Source organism: Salvelinus alpinus, chromosome 8, assembly GCF_045679555.1.
Source record: "Salvelinus alpinus chromosome 8, SLU_Salpinus.1, whole genome shotgun sequence".
Lineage (NCBI taxonomy): Eukaryota > Metazoa > Chordata > Actinopteri > Salmoniformes > Salmonidae > Salvelinus > Salvelinus alpinus.
The window spans coordinates 26,243,994-26,264,942 of NC_092093.1; the positions used below are offsets into that span (position 1 = coordinate 26,243,994).

General features: G+C 42.0%; 2 protein-coding genes across 3 annotated transcripts; one reads left to right on the forward strand and one right to left on the reverse strand.

The window, feature by feature from the left end:
* Window positions 1-2,673: 2,673 nt before the first annotated feature.
* mixl1 (Mix paired-like homeobox) lies at window positions 2,674-4,071 on the forward strand. The gene is made up of 3 exons (XM_071413159.1): window positions 2,674-2,831; window positions 2,939-3,150; window positions 3,281-4,071. Exons 1-3 carry the CDS (start codon window positions 2,735-2,737, stop codon window positions 3,929-3,931), a joined length of 960 nt encoding a protein of 319 aa, XP_071269260.1. The 5' UTR covers window positions 2,674-2,734; the 3' UTR covers window positions 3,932-4,071.
* Window positions 4,072-4,122: 51 nt separating this feature from the next.
* On the reverse strand, window positions 4,123-20,716 carry lin9 (lin-9 DREAM MuvB core complex component). Of its 2 annotated transcripts, none has more exons than XM_071413155.1 (15): window positions 20,622-20,716; window positions 16,394-16,426; window positions 14,161-14,246; window positions 13,723-13,827; window positions 13,346-13,476; window positions 13,131-13,256; window positions 12,687-12,844; window positions 12,408-12,541; window positions 11,995-12,120; window positions 6,291-6,392; window positions 6,124-6,204; window positions 5,879-6,004; window positions 5,399-5,581; window positions 5,218-5,315; window positions 4,123-5,059 (listed from the first exon to the last, which is right to left on the reverse strand). In XM_071413155.1, exons 1-15 carry the CDS (start codon window positions 20,647-20,649, stop codon window positions 4,954-4,956), a joined length of 1,623 nt encoding a protein of 540 aa, XP_071269256.1. In that variant the 5' UTR covers window positions 20,650-20,716; the 3' UTR covers window positions 4,123-4,953. The 2 variants fall into 2 exon arrangements, with proteins under 2 accessions (XP_071269256.1, XP_071269257.1); XM_071413156.1 differs by having other exon boundaries at window positions 13,346-13,473; window positions 20,622-20,704.
* Between the last annotated feature and the right edge of the window lie 233 nt (window positions 20,717-20,949).

Consider the following 20,949-nt stretch of genomic DNA (forward strand, 5'->3'; position numbering starts at 1 on the left):
ACTGCAGTTTCAAAACTGCAATCTTTTTTTGTAAGGGCTTTTATAAGATGTAAATAATAATGACGCAAGACCGGGTAGCTAAACAACAGGGCACTTGCCTTACTTTTTTAAATTATTTCTACCTGGGAACCTTGGGGCTATGAATTCGATTTCCCGCAACCAGACCTCCCAAATGTCCATCTCCATTCAAACTGGAAAGCGTAAACGACACAACACACACTTCCAGTTCTACGAATCCCCCGCCCCCCTACCCCAAAAGCAATAGGCATCCAAATTAACCCCATTCAAGAACTTTTGGATAAAATGACATCAACTGTCCTCTTTTGGTTGTACTGTTTTAGATCAAGAATTGCAGTAACTACGAATCCTATCATCCTATGTCATCACCCACAGGTTACAAGCCTAAATAGAATAGACAACAGAACATCAAGATGCTTGACATTTCCTTGTAAATCTCTGTGGTCCATTTCCCAGTCTGTCTGGTGACAGGGTGTTAATGGGTCTATCTACAAAGGCTGCCTCCTATCACAGCTCAGCTGATCACTGCCTTGAGCATGATGCTCGGACCAGCCAGCCGCTCTCTGCTGTTTGATGTTTTAAAGAAAAAATAGTTAATCAACTTTCTCCAGCCTTTAATCTAATTTAACAGATCTTATCAGCAGTAGGGTCAGTGGCAGTCTTTGACTATGCTAGACATACAGTCAACAAGAAAGAACACAATTGTTAAATCTTCCTTCATGGGCCTCCTTTTTTTCATTACGAAACACTTTCACAACCTAATTAATGTATGACAGTTAGGTCTGTTGTGAATAGTTAGCCTACATATGGCTGTGGGGTCTACATCTGCATCAAAAGCAGACAAAGTATTTTAGCCTTGGGGTGTCTGACTCTTGCATGATGCAGAACACCAATTTTGTAATGTCTTGTGTAGGTACATTTTTGAGTATCTGAAATTTGAATTATTCAAAGATTTGCAAGCAAAAGAAACATGATCTGAGACGTTTTGAAACATCTGAGATATGTCCCTCACGAAGACTATAGATTATGCACAAGAAGAAGCCTGAGAACATTGACTCAGGCCATTACACAAAATCAGGAACCTCAACAGCCCAATGTTAGCATAACACTCTAGAGGCACACAGACAGACAGTAACCAAATGGAGTTGGAGCCCTCAGACAAAGCCTGGCTTGTGAAGTGTCGCCATATATAGGACTCGATCACCAGCAGATTTGAATCCAATGTCAAATCAATGTCTTGTCTGGGGGCCCAAGTGAGATGGATCAATAAATACATTTCAGAATACATGCATAATTATTTCAGATTTAGGGTAACTGCATTTGTAACAAAGTTGTTAAATACGTTCAATCATCTATTTCTGTACTGGTGCACATATATGGATGAGTGTGAGTTTGATGTTGACCTCTTGACTTGACCCCCTACTGCCCATGTGGAGGCAGGCCATTCACCTCAAACATACCCTCATGACCACCTTTGAACTGGGTTTGTGTATTGACATGCTCTTTGTTGATAGTTAGAGGTATGATTCATCATTATAATTCATAAGACCCACTGGGTCAACAGAAAGTAGGCCTACACATTTTACTATAGTGTATTTCCATGTAGGTCTGGTTTGAAACTGCCTCCATCACCATATGTCAATCTCTTAATTCAAAGACTCAATCATGGACATTCTTACTGACAGTTGTGGCTGCTTTGCGTGATGTATTGTTGTCTCTTCCTTTTTGCCCTTTGTGCTGTTGTCTATGCCCAATAATGTTTGTACCCTGTTTTGTGCTGCTACCATGTTGTTGTCATGTTGCGACCATGCTGTGTTATGTGTTGCTGCCATGCTGTTGTCTTAGGTCTCTCTTTATGTAGTGTTGTGTTGTCTCTCGTCATGTGTGTTTTGTTTTTCATCCCAGCCCCCCCCCCCCTTGGTAGGCCATCATTGTAAATAAGAATTTGTTCTTAATTAACCGACTTGCAGAGCTAAAGGTTAAATAAAAAATGTAATAACCTATATAATAATAGATTAAATAAATGGGCAAAAAAAAAAAAACATTTTAAAAGTGAACAAATGTTTGCAGCTACCGTTAAAATGGAATCATTGCTGAATATAGACGTATGGACTCATAATTATGGGCGGCAGGTAGCCTAGTGGTTAGATCGTTGGACTAACTAGTAACCGGAAGGTTGCAATATCGAATCCCAGAGCTGACAAGGTAAAATTCTGTCGTTCTACTCCTGAACAAGGCAGTTAATCCACTGTTCCTAGGCTGTCATTGAAAATAAGAATTTGTTCTTAACTGACTTGCCTAGTTAAATGAAGGTAAAAAATATTTTTCAGAAAATATATATAATGTGTATGCCCAGCATGGTGGAAGCCTTTCACATCCTCTCTTTGATGACTACTGCTCCATCACTGCTTCAGAAGGGGACCACCATTTCTTCAAAAAGCATATAAATGCTTTCTCAAGTTGTGTATTGGACATGTAGACCTTTTCAAGCGACCTTGTGCCCACTACCGTTCAGGGTGTCGCAGATTCACACCTTTCTCCAGCCATCAGACGCGCTAGGAACAATGTTCGTCTCCAGTGCCAGCCGTCGCTAATTGCCCGCGCAGTTCACACATTCCGACGTCACCTTTGATCAGAAGGAGATGAGGGCGGATATAAAACCGGGGATCAGACGGTTGTGGTCAGTCAGATTCTGGGAATAGACTAGAGGAGTAATATGTCAGCCGTCCACGGAAAACTGAGGGTAGGAGACCTAACTCAATTCCCGATGTACCCCGACGGACACATGGAGAGGAATAGCATGCCGCATTCAGGTTGGTTACAGTGTAATTACGCACAAGTTTTAAGCGCAATCTCTGTCAATCTTACTGTCTACCTTCGTTACATTTTATATTCATGGCATCGCTCTTGGTTTTGACAGATTATAGTGCTGCGGATAGGGCAAACTACTTCAACTCCGCAAACGCCACCGGACAGAGAGCGGACAGCATGACCCATCGAAGGAAGAGAACCAACTTCACCCAACAGCAGATTGGGGTGCTGGAGAAAGTATTCTCCGACACCAAATACCCCGACATATACCTTCGCGAGAGACTTGAGGCTCTCACCGGCCTACCAGAGTCCAGAATTCAGGTATGGCACCAGATTTACAAGTTTGCTAAGACACAAAACAGTGAGTTTCCATGATAAATCTTTGCAAAATGTTCTAGGCCTACCCACAAAAAAATAACTTGAAATGCGAAAAAAACGTTATCTCCCACAGGTGTGGTTCCAGAACCGACGCGCAAAGTCCCGTCGCCTGGAAGGGTCGTCCATGTCTATGAAGCTCAATGGTGTTGCCGCCCCCGTGACCCCATTCGCGCAACTCCATCACCGAATGCACAACTTCAGACCATCACTCCACACCCGGACGGAAGAAACGCACGCCAAGACCACACTACCCACGAAAACGGGTAACTACGAACACTCGATTAGCCCGTATGTTGACGATGCATCCATAAATGGGAATAGAAGAAAAATTGAGCAAATCGAACGAGATGAGTTGAGCGTTGCGGTTCCGTGCAACAACGTTCATCCGTATCACAAGGGAAATGGACTTTACATCAAGTCCCAGAGCAACATAAGCGGTAGTGCAGGTACAAAACATGTTCTGGTTGAATATGACAACTTTCCCCCAAACAAGACCATAGGTCCCGAGATGAAAGTTGTTATCCCTCCTATTCCTTCACAGAACAACTTAGGCAGGTCCTCTCCAAAGCATATCGCGTGCCAAGTACAGCATCCTCAGGTTAAGACAAGACCTGATAACTTTGGCCACTTCTCTCCCATTCGTGCCAGCAAGGCTCAAGAGTTTTCTGATTCGGATTCAGAGTGGGAAAATGGCGCCATGTCTGGCTTTGGTGTCTTCATGTGAAATTGACTGATGGGTTCATCACTTCAAAATGAACAGATGTAAGTTTGTTATAAAGATACTTATTTATTGTATATTATTTTGATTGTCTTCGTTTTCAAACAGGCTACCAAATAAAATATTATATTTAATCTACCCCTGCTGTGCAATTTTTTTCCCTCACTGATCCGTATCAATTGTCACAAAATCATGAGTTTTCTTGGCTATGTGTTTAATATAAAATGAGAGCAAGGAATATTTACAAATTCCCATATACAGATTTACAAAACAAAGGTGAACTGGAGAAATTCTGGAAACAAACATTTATCACCTTAGTATTGTTTGAATTTAGGTTACATGTCGGTCTGATGCTTCAACAATACCCCATTCGAGGCTGCCAATCAATTTGCGTCAACTGCATCAAAAACCAGAATTATCATTTTACAAAAATACAAAAATCTCTTCAGTGCACACAATTACAAAAGCCATCTCCGAGTATGTTACAGAAATGTTAACGATAAATCAGAGTACTCAAAGGTATTGTACAAATATCTACAATAAACAATTTTACAAAACATTCTTTAGCCTACCCTGTGCTTACTACCAGTGGAGTAAAGGAACACAAAACATTGACTCACAAAGGGAAGCTCCAAATGGTAAATCTTGTTTTATCACCAACTCTTAAAAATAAATATGGATTATAATAGAAACTGCTTGAAGTACTGTTTGGCACATGAGACCATAGAATAAATCTACAACAGAAATTGGGTTGTGAATTCTTGCAGTGACCAAAGTCTAGTCTATAGACTAGGGTCGGTTTGACATGACATTTTGTCTGTGTTCATTACAGTAAACAAGTCATTTTCAAAGACATATATACAATAAAATCAAACAGCTGTGAGAAAAGTAAGGATATTTCCTCAGAAACAGCCTACATGTTGAGCCAGATCAGGGGAGCCACACACCGACCTCTTCTTTCAGTCACTCGAGATAGTGTGCATGTTCCACTTAGTTGATGCTGACCAGGCCGCTCTCTTTGTGTGTGTTCAGACCGTGTTGGTGTTGTTGGCTGCAAAGGCGTGTAGGTTTCCCAGCTGACTCAGACCACTCTGGATGTGGGCTACGTGAATCTCTACGTTGTTCTGGAAGCAACTGCACAGGCAGGACAAACATTAAGACCAGGTGAACATGCACCCACCATCTTCTATCCCTTCCTCTGAAGTCTTCCATCACAGTCATCCATCTCCCCTCATAGCACTAAATAGGATGAAATATTGGGCAGAATGGATGTGAACTGTAGAGGCACTCACCTGAGGTTGGAGGGGTCTATTGAGCTCTTTATGTCATTCAGAGAGTCAGTGAGCGATTTAAATTCAAAGGAGTTCAGGTCTCCTCCCTCAGCCAGACACTGGAACACAAACAAATACATGCTCAGGCAAACAAATAAATTGAGTAGTGCTGTGATGCTGTGTGCGCGCACCATACACTAACCTTGATCTGCAGCAGTAAGGCAGTGAGGCCTGAGATGAGGTGTGTGAGGCTGGCGTTGGAGACGCACTGCTGGTCGTCACGGAGGGTGTTGGTCTGCTGCACCATCTCCTTGGCCTCCTCCTCACAGCGCTGACGCAGCTCTGTGGGCCGGTCCACAGGAGCCATGCCCTGATCTGGGGCCAGCTGGAGAGGACAGAGGGACATACATTCTTGTATAAACTGTTCTGGGACCAGCCAAAGAGAAAGATGCTCATTTAAGCTTTGGAAACAAAATATGCAATTTATCGGTATAGAGTCATTAGACACCCTTCATTGATGATAATCTAAAAACGACTATTGGTGATGTTTTGCTCGTCTCATGTCTTCTTGCTAAGTACACTCCTAGGAGGTAAGGCGATCTGTTACACGTCTAGCTGCAAGAAAATCAAATATAGCCCTTTTACTGAGATAAGACCGAAAGATGTGCCAGTGTGTCCTCACCTCGTAGCAGAACTGCTGGACCTCGTGCAGCACCTTGTTCAGGTCTTTATTGAGCTGCTCCAGCTCCAGTACTGTGGTGGCATAACGCTTCTGGAACTCTAGGCCTATAGGCATCGAGCACGACTTCTACAAACACACAACACAATTTAATGTTAAGTTGTATATATTTACAATTTCTATGATGGAATACACTGTTAGGAACATATTCTGTCATAATACGGTTTTAGTATTTTCTGGGACTCTACCAGTTTTTCAGCTTCTGCGTTCATATCCTTTAAGTGCTTGACGTGTTCTTTCTTGATCATGAGGATCTTGGAGAGCCTCGTCTAGGAGGGAGAGATTCTTAGTGGGACATTTACCTTCACATTATGCTATATTATCCTAGAAGCAGAGCCAAGACAGGAAGACTGACCACTTGGACGAGGAACTTGACAGGGAACCCTCCAAGCGTGTCCCCGTCCGCTCCAGGGAGTTTGTTTTTCCATGGAGACTGGCTGATGAGGGGATCATTGTCCTGTCACAGGAATATGTGTAAATTCCAATGGCAAATAAGCAAAGCAATATTGAATTCAATTGAGAGACAAAGGGTAAGTCATAATCATGTTATAGCAATAGAAGTACATGTACCATTCACAGTGATCTCAAATTATCACAAATAACACTGTAAAGACAATACCTAACCAGTATCCCAGATTACATCATTCAGAAATGAATGATTAGAAGTGATGAAACTATAGTACCAGTCAAAAGTTGACACCTACTCATTCAAGGGTTTTTCTTTATTTTTACTATTTTCTACATTGGAATAATAGTGAAGACATCAAACTATGAAATAACACATATGGAATCATGTACTAACCAAAAAAAGTATTTAACGAAGTCAAAAGTATTACATTTTTTATTTAAACCAGGTAGGCTAGTTGAGAACAAGTTCTCATTTGTAACTGCGATCTGGCCAAGATAAAGCAAAGCAGTTCGACACATACAGAGTTACACATGGAATAAACAAACATACAATCAATAATACAGTAGAAAAAGTCTATATACAGCATGTGCAAATGAGGTAGGATAAGAGAGGTAAGGCAATAAATAGGCCATGGTGGCGAAGTAATTACAATATAGCAATTAAACACGAATGGTAGAATGTGCAGAAGATGAATGTGCAAGTAGAGATACTGGGGTGCAAAGGAGCAAGATAAATAAATACAATATGGGGATGAGGTAGTTGGATGGGCTATGTACAAGTGCAGTGATCTGCTCTGACAGCTGGTGCTTAAAGCTAGTGAGGGAGATATGAGTCTCCAGCCTCAGTGTTTTTTGCAGTTCGTTCCAGTCATTGGCAGCAGAGAACTGGAAGGAAAGGCGGCCAAAGGAATTGGCTTTGGGTGTGACCAGTGAGATATACCTGCTGGAGCGCATGCTACGGGTGGGTGCTGCTATGGTGACCAGTGAGCTGAGATAAGGCAGGACTTTACCTAGCATAGACTTGTAGATGAACTGGAGCCAGTGGGTTTGGTGACGAGTATGAAGCGAGGGCCAGTCAACGAGAGCATACAGGTCGCAGTGGTGGGTAGTATATGGGGCTTTGGTGTCAAAACGGATGGCACTGATAGACCGCATCCAATTTGTTGAGTAGAGTGTTGGAGGCTATTTTGTAAATGACATCGCCGAAGTCAAGGATCGGTAGGATAGTCAGTTTTACGAGGGTATGTTTGGCAGCATGAGTGAAGGATGCTTTGTTGCGAAATAGGAAGCCGATTCTAGATTTAATTTTGGATTGGAGATGTTTAACGTTAGTCTGGAAAGAGAGTTTAGTCTAACCAGACACCTAGGTATTTGTAGTTGTCCACATACTCTAAGTCAGAACTGTCCAGAGTAGTGATGCTGGACGGGCAGGCAGCGATCGGTTGAAGAGCATGCATTTAGTTTTACTTGCATTTAAGAGCAGTTGGAGGCCACGGAAGGAGAGTTGTATGGCATTGAAGTTTGTCTGGAGGTTAGTTAACAGTGTCCAAAGAAGGGCCAGAGGTGTACAGAATGGTGTCGTCTGCGTAGAGGTGGATCAAAGAATCACCAGCAGCAAGAGCGACATCATTGATGTATACAGAGAAGAGAGTCGGCCCAAGAAATGAACCCTGTGGCACCCCCATAGAGACTGCCAGAGGTCCGGACAACAGGCCCTCCGATTTGACACACTGAACTCTGTCTGAGAAGTAGTTGGTGAACCAGGCAAGACAATCATTTAAGAAACCAAGGCTGTTGAGTCTGCCAATAAGATTGTTGTGATTGACAGAGTCGAAAGCCTTAGGCAGGTCGATGAATACGGCTGCACAGTAAGGGTCTCTTATCGATGGCAGTTATATCGTTAAGGACCTTGAGCGTGGCTGAGGTTCACCCATGACCAAATCAAAATATATTTTATATTCTTCAAAGTAGCTACCCGTTTCCTTGATGACTGCTTTGCACTCTCAACCAGCTTCACGAGGAATGCTTTTCCAACAGTCTTGAAGGAGTTCCCACATATGCTACGCACTTGTTGGCTGCTTTTCCTTCACTCTGCAGTCCAACTCATCCCAAACCATCTCAATTTGGTTGAGGCCAGGTGATTGTGGAGGCCATGCCATCTGATACAGCACTCCATCACCTTCATTCTTGGTCAAATAGCCCTTACATTGCCTGGAGGTGTGTTGGGTCATTGTCCTGTTGAAAAACAAATAATAGTCCCACTAAGCGCAACCCAGATGGGATGGCGTATTGCTGCAGAATGCTTTGGAGCCATGCTGGTTAAGTGTGCCTTGAATTCTAAATAAAATCAGTGTCACCAGCAAAGCACCCCCACACCATAACATCTCCTCCTCCATGCTTTACGGTGGGAAATACACATGAGATCATCCGTTCACCCACACCACGTCTCACGAAGCCATGGTGGTTGGAACCAAAAATGTCAAATTTGGACTCCAGACCCAAGGATAACTTTCTACCCGTCTAATGTAAATTGCTTGTGTTTCTTGGACCAAGCAAGTATCTTCTTATTTCTGTCCTTTACTAGTGGTTTCTTCGCAGCAATTCGACCATGAAGGCCTGATTCACGCAGTCTCCTTTGAACAGTTGATGTTGAGATGTCTGTTACTTGAACTCTGTGAAGCATTTATCAATTTCTGAGTCTAGTAACTCTCCTCTGCAGCAGAGGTAACTCGGGGTCTTCCTTTCCTGTGGCGGTCCTCATGAGAGCCAGTTTCATCATAGCGCTTGATTGGTTTTTGAGACAGCACTGGAAGAAATATTCAAAGTTCTTGACATTTTCCAGATTGACTGACCTTCATGTCTTAAAGTAAAGATGGAATGTCATTTCTCTTTGCTTATTTGAACTGTTCTTGCCATAATATGAATTTGGTCTTTTACCAAATAGGGCTGTCTTATGTATACCACCCCTACCTTGTCACAACAACTGATTGGATCAAACTCATTAAGGGAAGAAATTCCACAAATTAACTTTTAAAAGGCACACCTATTAATTGAAATGCATTCCAACAACCTCATGAACAGGGATGCAAACTGGTGAGGGCCCAAAAAGGCAACTTTTTGTTGTTGTACTGAAACATGCAAAAAAAATAAAAAAAATAATCTCTGCTAGGGTGAAATGCAGGTTAACTAATTAAACAAAGAATAGGATCTACATGATCAGTCTGTGTGTAAAATAAAGTGGTTAACGTGAACCTAACTCACAGCTACATTTTTTTTAAAGAAAGCAATCCAATGTTATTTGTTGCCTAGACTGCAAATGACACTCAAGTCTTGAGAAAAAAACAATACACTAATATTGCAGTTAGCCATGACAGCCTTTATAATAGAACGCTTGTGACCACACACACCTAAATATTGCACTTGTGAAAAAAAATATCTTAAAGTAGAAATAGAATTAACCAGGCATTCTATTTTTGCTCTATTATAGTTGCCACTATAGTAGATGTCGATCAAGTGCACAAGGCTACATGTGTGCAAAAATAATGTTCACAGAGTAAAACATTTAATAATCCCCCCTCACAGTGTTACTGTCAAGTTCAACACAACAAAAACATATTTGGGCTACAATGCACATTACATCGTACACTTTCTGCCTTTGGACTTTATTCTACAATGTGCCAGAGAGCAAGATACCCTTTGTTGGCATAATTAATGTCTTTCAGGCAGAGAGTACACCTGGCATACCCTTTTTATCCACTGTATTGACAAAGTGAGAAAGAGGGAAAGTGTTTGGTGTTCCATTCAACTCTATAGTGGCATCCAGCTTAAGCCAGGCCCAGCTCCAGCTCCACTTCATCACTGAATCCACAAGCAACGCCTCATTTTAACCAAATTCTCTAATTCTGAAAATTAACCACATACTGTAGAGGGAAAACAGTTTACAGATAGTTCGCTAACATGACCAAATTTCATACAGATTGCCAGGGTCCAGTATGCAACTAACACGTTATAACTTGAGGAACGTGTTGGGCCGAAAATCTCCCCCAGCCTACATTTTACTCCCTCCTCTGTTTAACATAACTCACATACATTAGTTATTAATTTCGGTTGCCCATCCTGACGTGCAGTTTGTTCTATAGAAAGTATTTGACTGAGTGTAATGGCTGTGCTCAATGTAATGACACTTATAAATGTAGATACTTCAAACACCCCCAAACAGGGAAACAAATCCCAATCAAAGGTGTAATAACGTGCTCCACTAAGGTAGTTATTTATCTTATAACTTGTCCTTGTGGTAAAAATGATGTGGGTAAAACAAAGCGCGAATTAAAAGTACATATCTCGGAGCATCGTAGCACCATTCATTGCAAAAACTCTACTTACCCAGTTGCGGCCCACTTTTTGGAAGAAAACCACTCGATTTCGTCTCTACGTTATATTGGCATCGATCATGTCACCCTCCCTAGGAAAGGGGGTGACCTCGACAATTTATTGTTAAAACGAGAGGCTGCTTGGATCTTTAATTTAAAGACCCTTGCTCCCTTCAGTCTCCACGTAGACTTTGATCTGAAGTCATTCTTGTGATTTTGCTATTGTAAATGTTTGTAGGCGTATGTAGCCAAATTGTATCTATGATCGTACGCTGTCCATTTGTTTTTTGTATGCTATTTTAATATGAGAATTAACCAATGATATCAGACCACACCCGGCCATGATTAGACACCTGTGTGTCTTTTGACACTATATAAATGAGTCATCCCGCAGTGTTTGTCATTATACCCTGATGATGACAGCTTGTCTGTCGAAACGCTGGACATAAATATATTTGCATCTGAGCTCCTAGTGTGCGGCTCTCCTTTATTTTTTGTAAGCGTTCCACTCCGCTAGCCATCACCTCACCTAAATAGGTGTGCGTTTCTTTCCCCTCTAAACAATACTTGTTCCGCCACACTTTCTCCCTCAGCTCAAACTTTCCAAATGCCAGGTGTTTTTCGGTTACAGCGAATGAAGTACGGTTCATCACCTTCTCACTCCCCATCTCGGTGGTCAGGCTTCTCACCTACCTCTTATCGTTCAGGGGAAGCGCTGCTGTAGCTGGTAAATTGCCATGCCACTCTCCGCTCTTTCAGCGTGCGCTGATGCCGTAACTAGCACATTGGTTGTCGCGTCTCTCACGCAGTAGCATGCTGCATTCTATTGTTATGTGAACGATTGGCTGAACCTTGGATACAGCCAGTATTGCTCCAAAGGCGAATCACTCGTTCGCTTACAGCCAGTAGTGATCCAAAGCACCCACGCACAAACTTTTCTCATCGGATCTACACGAATCACGTAGGTCACCTATTTTGAGGCGAACTTCACCGAAAGGTGACTAGTTTGTATCCCTGCATGAAGCTAGTTGAGAGAATGCCAAGAGTGTGAAAATCTGTCATCAAGGCAAAGGGTGGCTATTTGAAGAATCTCAAATAAAATATTTTGATTTGTTAAACACTTTTTTGGTTACTACAGTATTCCATATGTATTATTTCATAGTTTTGATGTCTTCACTATTCTATAATGTAGAAAATAGTAAAAATAAAGAAAAACCCGGTATTGAGTAGGTGTGTCAAATTTTGACTGGTGCTGTACAATGTGCACCATTTCCTTCTTACCATGAGGACTGGTGTGGTGGCAGAGGGGTAGGTCACTCTGGGAGGGGTCATGAAGTTCTGGAAGCGGGAGGGTCTCAGTTTCTGTGCGAAGGTTGAGATGGGCATGGTCTCGTTGGGCTCATTACTCTGGAGGGGGAAAAAGCAACATAATTAAATCAACCATATCGTTGGTAATACAGCAGGAAGTAATTTATTGGCATCGTCTTTTTCTTGTTCCCTTGTGAATTCCTACTGATTTCCATGTAGCATGTGTGTGATTGAAGGATTTTTCTAAATGTTTTGCTTTTTAAGTTGATAACAGCACTGCTGGTAATGGACAGACTCCGGTTTCTCTGTGTGTTTGATGTTTGCCGAGGTCAGAATCCCTCATTCTAACATGTCAATGCTGAATGAGTAATGAAGACCAGGCGTACCAGCACTTCGTAATCAGGCACGGTGTGTGTGCCCAGCCCATTCCGGTCAAAGGTCACACGGTAAGTGGCAGCGCCCGTATCCACGGCATCGATCTGCCCAGTGAACAGGCCGTCATGGACTCCCCTAAGACGAGCTGGAACACACAGAATCCATCTAATCTGGAGCTTTAAAAGGGGACTTTGGGTGCTATGACTACAGGTTTGCTGATAGCTACTTTTAGGGTAGGGGCTGCTGGTATTTAACAAGTCATTTTGGTTGCCATCACTACAGTGTTTTACCGGTGACTTTGGTTCCTATGACGAGCGGCAAGGGGATCTCGTCGGGGAGGTCTTTGCAGTGTGCCACGTCGAAAAACTTCCTCTGCTGCAGCATACGCATCTTCTGCCTCTTCTGTCTCAGCGCAGTCCGCTCCTCAGCAAAGAACGCAGACGAACACCTAAAGGGGAACATTTAACTAAGTCAGACACAAAAAGTTGGTATACTTGGTGTGCGTGAAAGACAACCAAGGAAGGTTTCTTTAATTAACATTCCAGGATATTTCCCTGAGAATCCATGGTGTCCATAAGATGTGTATCATTGGTGTCTCGAAATAATTAAAAACAAAGGGATATTCATGGGGACAATCTATTCACTTCAAAAAGAAACAGAAAAATAAATAAATGCAAACCAGATTTGGAAGGTCAGTCTTTAAAAAGAGAATGTGCTGTAATAATGAACAATACCGTCTGGGTTTCCCCATCAGTCTCCTGATTGTACCCCACTCCACACGGGTCAACTTCCTGGTCTTCAGGTTGGGGAAGGATTCTTTCAGGCACAGGCAGAAGTCATTGTCACCTTCAAATAACGGTCTGGGTGGAGGAAAAGGTGTCAGAGGTCAAAGGAATTACACACTGGGTGTGTGTGTAAGTTATACAGCTGTCGTGGTAGTGTAGCTTACCCGTCTATGTTAGAATAGAACCACTCGTAGATGCACCATTTGTGTGCTTTAGGAAGCTTGAGAAGGTTTCTCAACCTCAGCCCGATTCTCTGAGACACTTTCTTATCTGGGGTCGTCACATTAGCAAACTTCTGAAAGAAAACAATCAAAACAAATTAACAATAATGAAGTCACCAAATAGTTTACAAAAGCACATCTGGGTTATCCTGAGCTATAGAAGTTGATCTATAGGAGGCAATGCTGTCACCTCTGGGTTGAAAGAAAGCAGTGTATTTGCAAAGAGGGGGATAGGACAACGATGCTGGCCAAAAGGAAGGCATTTATTTTACAGAAGCAACAGGGTTTGCTTTGCCCAGCTGTGTGAGCCGGAGCTATACCTGGGGTACAGAGGTGACCCTCTGGCTCCTTCTAGGGGATCTGGATGGGAGGCGCTGCTCCTCCTCCTCTCTGAACAGTCTGCTCCTCTTGGAGCTCCGTGTGGGCTAGACAGAGGGACAGCATATCGGTGAGAATAATGTCAATGCTTAATAAAAATGTTTCTCAAATGTGCAGATAGTATTGCTTATGGCACACACCTACCCCATCTATGATGAAACAGGGGCACTGATTTGTTTAGAACAAAAATTAAGTGTCAAGGTAGAACTGATTGTGCAAATCAGAACATTGAGGGTAACTTGGACAAACTGTTCATGGGAAGTGCTGATAAGAGTATCAGTGTCCACTTAATTAACAGTGATTGAATCACCAGATAAATCAATAGGAGACCTTGAGTTTCAAAGGATAGATGTGATGAAGGGCTAGATTGGCCATCTCACCGTTTCCATGGACACCAAGGTGTGTCTTCCTCTCGTGTTGTGAGCTTTTGTTTGCTTCTCATTCAAAGTATTTGACAGACTGCCCTCTGGAGATGCACAAAATGTGGCGTTATCAAAAATAGATTAAACTTGCATCTTACAAATCACCACTGCTCTCTCATTGTCTATTTCACAAAACTCAGAAATATCTTCCTTTCCTAGTATCCTTACTTCATGACCATACAGGGCTCAAAATTAACACTTGTCCCCTTGGCCAGGAAAAGTTATTAAATTGTCAGACAAAAACAATGCAATATGGTTGTCCAAATGGACAAGTAAAAATTCACGCAACAAAAAAACGTGAAAAGAATTACATGTGGCTACTTCAATCAGAATTGGATCAGTATCCTCTGGAAGCAATGTGTTGCACACTGTCCTCCCAATCTCTGCAAATTGCATCGGAGCATAATTACTGTAGGCCTCCCTACATTGACAGGCATGGGCGGTCTTTCAATCATGCAGTCGCGAGATGCGTTTGAGATCAAAGTGTGTGCACATTTGTTGATATCCATTGCTAATTAGTGAGTTATTTGCCCAGTTATAGGACATTTTTGGTCAGCAATGAAAATCCTGGTGTGCGCCAGTGGGCAGTTGCCAGAGGAGAGGGAGAGCCATTTGTGTAGCAGGTAAAATAATGACAGACTCAACTAATGGTCAATTCAAAACATTGTATAGTTGGTTCTCACTAGTTAACTATTAGTATGTATCGATGTCATTGTCATGTCCGATATCCTAAAATAACTTTCCACCGGCACTCTTGTATATCCGCAAACGGCACAGTTGATGAAACCATTGCTTCTTACTCCAGCTGTAAAACTGTCCCTCAAGCGCTCAAAATTGGCTGTGATTCTCCTCTATTCAATACTGGGCATGTAATTCTGCCAAAGTATTGTACAGGGCTTAAAATGCCTCCTCTGGACTTCTGTATTTACATAGCATCCGCTATGGGGATTCCTAAGTAACGTTACTTGTTAGCATTTTGTAAAAATACGGTTAAGTGACCTTTTTGGGACTTTTTTTTTTTTTACATTTGAAAAAATATACAAAAATAGCACCCCTATGGTATTACTACCATTAATAACGTATATCCCAGGGTGGCAAAAGGCACGGTATGAAGGTATGGATAGTGCCCAACCCTATTGACAAGTAACTCCTATGCTGTCAATATCTTCCCTGAACACTGAACATTTTAACCTTACAAATAGATAAACATCTCAGTTCGCTTCCTCGCCCACCATAGCCATTTGATCCCTGGTTCATTGAATGAGGGAATTATTTTATTAAATACATAAAAAGTAATGTTGCAGGGTGGCCAACCATCCTCCAGGAGATTCCAGGAGAGCTACTGGGTGTGCAGGCTTTTACGCCAACCCTGCTAGAAAAAAACATATTGTAAAAATGTTTTTAATCAGCTGCTCAACAGGACTTTGATAAGCTGACTGGTGTGTTTGAGTAGGGTTGGAGCCAAAGCCTGCACACCTGGTAGCTCTCCAGATGGAGAGTTGACAGATTATCAGTGCAGTATTTTATGGGGGGGGTTAAGCGCCTTGCTCAAGACCACATAACCAGGAGATACTGTATTATACATGGGATCAGAGACCAGCAGCCTTTCATTGTCAATAATAATGAATGTTATTGTGAAGTGGTTCCTTGTATCATACAACACCATTTTCTGTCACATTTTTGGCCCATGGTGTGACTTGAGGTTTCAGACAAGTAAAAAACTAAAATCAGTCCTACTTGTCCAAAGGACTAATGGCTAAAAAAAGTTAATGTCAAGCCCTGCCATAGGTGAAAGGACTGGTCTCCATATTATTGTTTTCTCCTATTAAGTCTTCTACAATCAGTAGTCTTACAGGACAGGAGAGTTAACTACTTAGAACTACATACTTACCACATCACACAATGACATCAGTGAATAAAGCGCATTGATGGTCTAAGACTATCACAATTGACAAATTAAGAGTTCAAATGGGCTTAGTTCCGAGTCTGACATCACCTGTGTATTGCATTTTTAAGCTTGTAATTAGACTTTTAAAGACTCCTAATCCAATGAGGGACTGACATCTCCAACCTTTTGGGAAAAACAGTCAACGTGGGCATGCACTATATGCAATACATAGGTTACATACACAGACAGGGATAATAAATGCACAGACAGGGATAATAAATGCAATGTGTTAAGCTACAGTACCTTTCAGACTGACTAGCGCCTCTGCTGAAGAGCCTGCAATCAAGAGAAGAGGGGGAATTATCCTAGACTGTCATGGAATTTGTCCTCCACTTTAAAAAAAATCCTGCATTCCTATTCATCCTTTCTCTCATTTAATGGGGTTTGAGGCTTGAGTGACTTCATTCATGATTTTGGATTTATTATTAGGTACACCCCAGTCACAAAAATGGTTCACTCCTACAGACAGTGAGTCAGGTGACCATGGCTTGCTATATACAGCAGGCAGATGTTCAACCAAACAGTAACTGGATGCCTGTTACAATGGGCAAACCGAGTGACTTAAGAGACTGAGCGTGTATGGTGGTCAGTGGCAGGTGCGCCAGTATCTCAGAAATGGCTGGCCTCCGGGCTTTCACGCACGACAGTGTCTAGAGTTTACCGAGAATGGTGCGACAATCAAAAAAAACGCCAGTCAGCGGCCGTCTTGTGGACGAAAACAGCATGTTGATGAGCAAGGTTGAAGGAGAAGGGCAATAATCTTGCAAGCTAACAGGCGGGCGACAAACAGGCATATAACGGCGCAGTATGGCATCTCAGAACGCACAACTCATCCTTCCTTGTCCCGGATGGCTATTGCAGCAGAAAACCATACCGGGTTTCATTCCTATCAGCTAAAAACTAGAAGCGGCTCAAGTGGGCACATGATCAACACAATTGAGGAGTGGAAAAACATTGCCTGGGCCAACGAATCCCATTGAGTCATGCTGATGGCAGGATTTGGCATAAGCAGCATGAGTCCATGGCCCCATCCTAAATGGTGTCGACGGTACAGGCTGGTAGCGATGGTGTAATCACGTGGGGAACATTTCTGCCACACTTTAGGTCCCTTGATACCAACTGAGAAACATTTGAAAGTCATACTTTGTAGAATCCATTCCCAGAAGAATTCTAGCTGACCTTTTTATTCCACCGTAGCTTTGGCTGTGTGCATCGGGTCATTGTGATGTCATGCTGAAAAGGTGAACTTCCATCCCAGTTTCAACTTTATTGCGGATGGCAGCAGGTTTTCCCTCAAGGACTTTTCTGTACATCGCTCGATTCATTTTTCCTTTCATCCTGATAAACGTAACGCTTTGCATTTCAATTGTAGTTTCGTCAGACCACAACACTTTGACATCCCTCTAGTGGTGTGGGGGCTGTGCTTTGGCAAAGTGGGTGGGGTTATATCCTGCCTGTTTGGCCCTATCGTCAGATGGGGCCACAGTGTCTCCCGACCACTCCTGTCTCAGCCGCCAGTATTTATGCTGCAGTAGTTTGTGTCGGGGGGCTAGGCCAAGTCTGTTATATCTGGAGTATTTCTCCTGTCTTATCCGGTGTGAATTTAAGTATGCTCTCTCTAACTCTCTCTTTCTTTCAGAGGACCTGAGCCCTAGGACCATGCCTCAGGACTATCTGGCCTGATGACTCCTTGCTGTCCCCAGTCCACCTGGCCGTGCTGCTGCTCCAGTTTCAACTGCTCTGCCTGCAGCTATGGAACCCTGACCTGTTCACTGGACGTGCTACCTGTCCCAGACCTGCTGTTTTCAACTCTCTAGAGACAGCAGGAGCGGTAGAGATTAGAGGTCGACCGATTATGATTTTTCAACGCCGATACCGATTATTGGAGGACAAAAAAGCCGATACAGATTAATCGGCCGATTAAAAAAAAATATATATATATATGTATTTATATTGTATTATTATATACTAAAGTGCCTATAAGAACATCCAATAGTCAAAGGTATATGAAATACAAATGGTAGAGAGAAATAGTCCTATAATTCCTACAACCTAAAACTTCTTACCTGGGAATATTGAAGACTCATGTTAAAAGGAACCACCAGCTTTCATATGTTCTGAGCAAGGAACTTAAACTTAGCTTTTTTACATGGCACATATTGCACTTTTACTTTCTTCTCCAACACTTTGTTTTTGCATTATTTAAACCAAATTGAACATGTTTAATTATTTATTTGAGGCTAAATTGATTTTATTGATGTATTATATTAAGTTAAAATAAGTGTTCATTCAGTATTGTTGTAATTGTCATTATTACAAATAATTTTTTATTATTAATTTTTTTTTTTTAATCGGCCGATTAATCGGTATCGGCTTTTTTTGGTTCTCCAATAATCGGTATCGGCGTAAAAAAAAAAAAATCACAAATCGGTCGACCTCTAATCCACTGTGATTATTATTATTTGACCCTGCTGGTCACCTATGAACATCTTGGCCATGTTCTGTTATAATCTCCACCCGGCACAGCCAGAATAGGACTGGCCACCCCTCATAGCCTGGTTCCGGCCTTTCTAGGGAGCTTTTCCTAGCCACCGTGCTTCGACACCTGCATTGCTTGCTGTTTGGAGTTTTAGGCTGGGTTTCTGTACAGCACTTTGATATATCAGCTGATGTAAGAAGGGCTTTATAAATAAATTTGATTTGAAAACAGGATTCAAGGTGGGCTTTCTTGAGTAATGGCTTCATTCTTGCCACCCCGCGCCTCTCTGATTCAGAGGAGTTAGGTTAAATTGTGTTCAACACATTTCGGTTGAATGCATTATGCAACTGACTAGGGTATCCCCTTTCCCTTTTTTTTTTACAGACTTTGACCAGTTTTTTGCCATAAAAGCCTGTAGCTCTTTCAAAGTTGCCTTTGGACTCTTGGCAGCCTCTCTGACCAGTCTCCTACTTGCTCAGTCATCCAGTTTAGAAGGAAAGCCTGATCTAGGTAGGGTCTTGGCGATGCCATACACCTTCCACTTAATAAAATCATCTCGACCGTGCTCCAAGGGATATTTTTTAGGACTTTTTTGATATTTTTATACCCATCCCCTGATCTGTGCCTTTCTACAACTTTGTCCTGGAGTTCTTTTCAAAGCTCATTGGTGCTCATGGTTAAGTGTTTGCTCTGCAATGTCCAACCCAGCAGAGGGAACATACAGGAACTGCTGAATTTATCCTGAAATCATCCTGAAATCACATGAATAACTACAATTTAACACAGGTAGAGGCTAATTAACTTGGTGTGCGATTTTGAAGGTGATTGGTTACACCTGAGCTAATTTAAGATTCAACCCATCTATGAGTTTGATTTTCTAAAACATTCCAGGATATTTCTCTCACTTGGAAGTTGTGTGGTAGGATGTGTAGATCAATGGGGGTGGAAATGTATTTTTTTCAAGCTATAATTCAACAAAAGGTGAACATTTTATTTTGAAAGGGGGGCAGGGGGTGTAGGCTTTCTACAGGCACTATATAAGAAAACCCATAGGTCAAATAAAATGTCATATTTGTGAAAATCCAAAATGTGGTGTGTCATAGTGAGGAGGAGATGAGCTCCAGTCAGCAGTCCCCATATAGCCCAGGGGCATCTGTATATGCAAATACTAAAAGTGTTGTGACAAAACAATGCTCATTGGAGAGAATTTAATCTTTATTAACCCAATAACCCAAGGTCAATTATTGAGAAAGGCTACTTTGTTAGACAAAGGTAGTTAGCTAGGTACAAATAGAAAGAATAGCAGGTGGTCGGACAGTTTTCATATTTCAACTCTCTACAATCGATGTTTGTTAAATACCTAGGAAATTGGCAGTTATTGTGGCTAGAACAGTTACCAGAAAAATATGACAGCTAGCCGGCAGTATGACCCCTCACATCACCCATTAGAGGGCTGTTCTGTCAGTGTCTTGACAGATAAGACTGCTGAATAGGCGATTTGTTTTTAAACAGCAAGACACCTACACGAATGATTTATTTTAGGGAACAGTGTTTAATGTATGTAACTCGCTAACAGTTAGCTAAATGTAGCTAAGTAAGTTAGATACAAATATTCAGAAATCAAGTAAACAAACAAAGCTCAGCTAGCTAACGTTAGAATTCTGGGTTGTTAGCTAACGGGCAACAAGCCTGCTAACCTTTAGTTAGCCATAATGACAATCGTCTAATTATTTTTAGAGCAGCTAGCTGGCGTACTAATGTGAGCTAACGCTTGTTAGCTCGGTAAGCAGCTAGCTTCCCAAGCTAACTTGCTAACAAGCGTTAGCTCACTAGCTTTTGCGTCTAGAAAACGAGTTTACAAACACTTCAGGGAAAAAGTGCGACAAGTATTCAGTTAATAACAGTTACACATACAAGGTTCTAAAGTAAACATTTCCTCACATAATTATATTGGTAGTTTAAAAGTCTTGTTAAATTCGTGTTGTTACTTACTCTCGTCTAGCTGGTCCATCTCCGCCATCTTGAATTAGCCGCGCTGCTTTTTTCAAAGACCATATTGTCAAGATGCATTCTGGGACAGTATGTCTGCGGGGCAATTTTTTATGGACTGAATTTATGTTAACACCTTGATAATAAACAGGTACATTATTATTATCATGTAAACTGTTTATGGAAAGGGATGCTTAAATTGGGTAGCAATCAAATACATGCATTTAGTTATCTAAGCCAATGGAAATGGTAGAGGGTGAGGGTAGGAAACAACACATACACCATGCTGACCCTCAACACTGGGGCCCTCAGGGGTGCGTGCTTAGTCCCC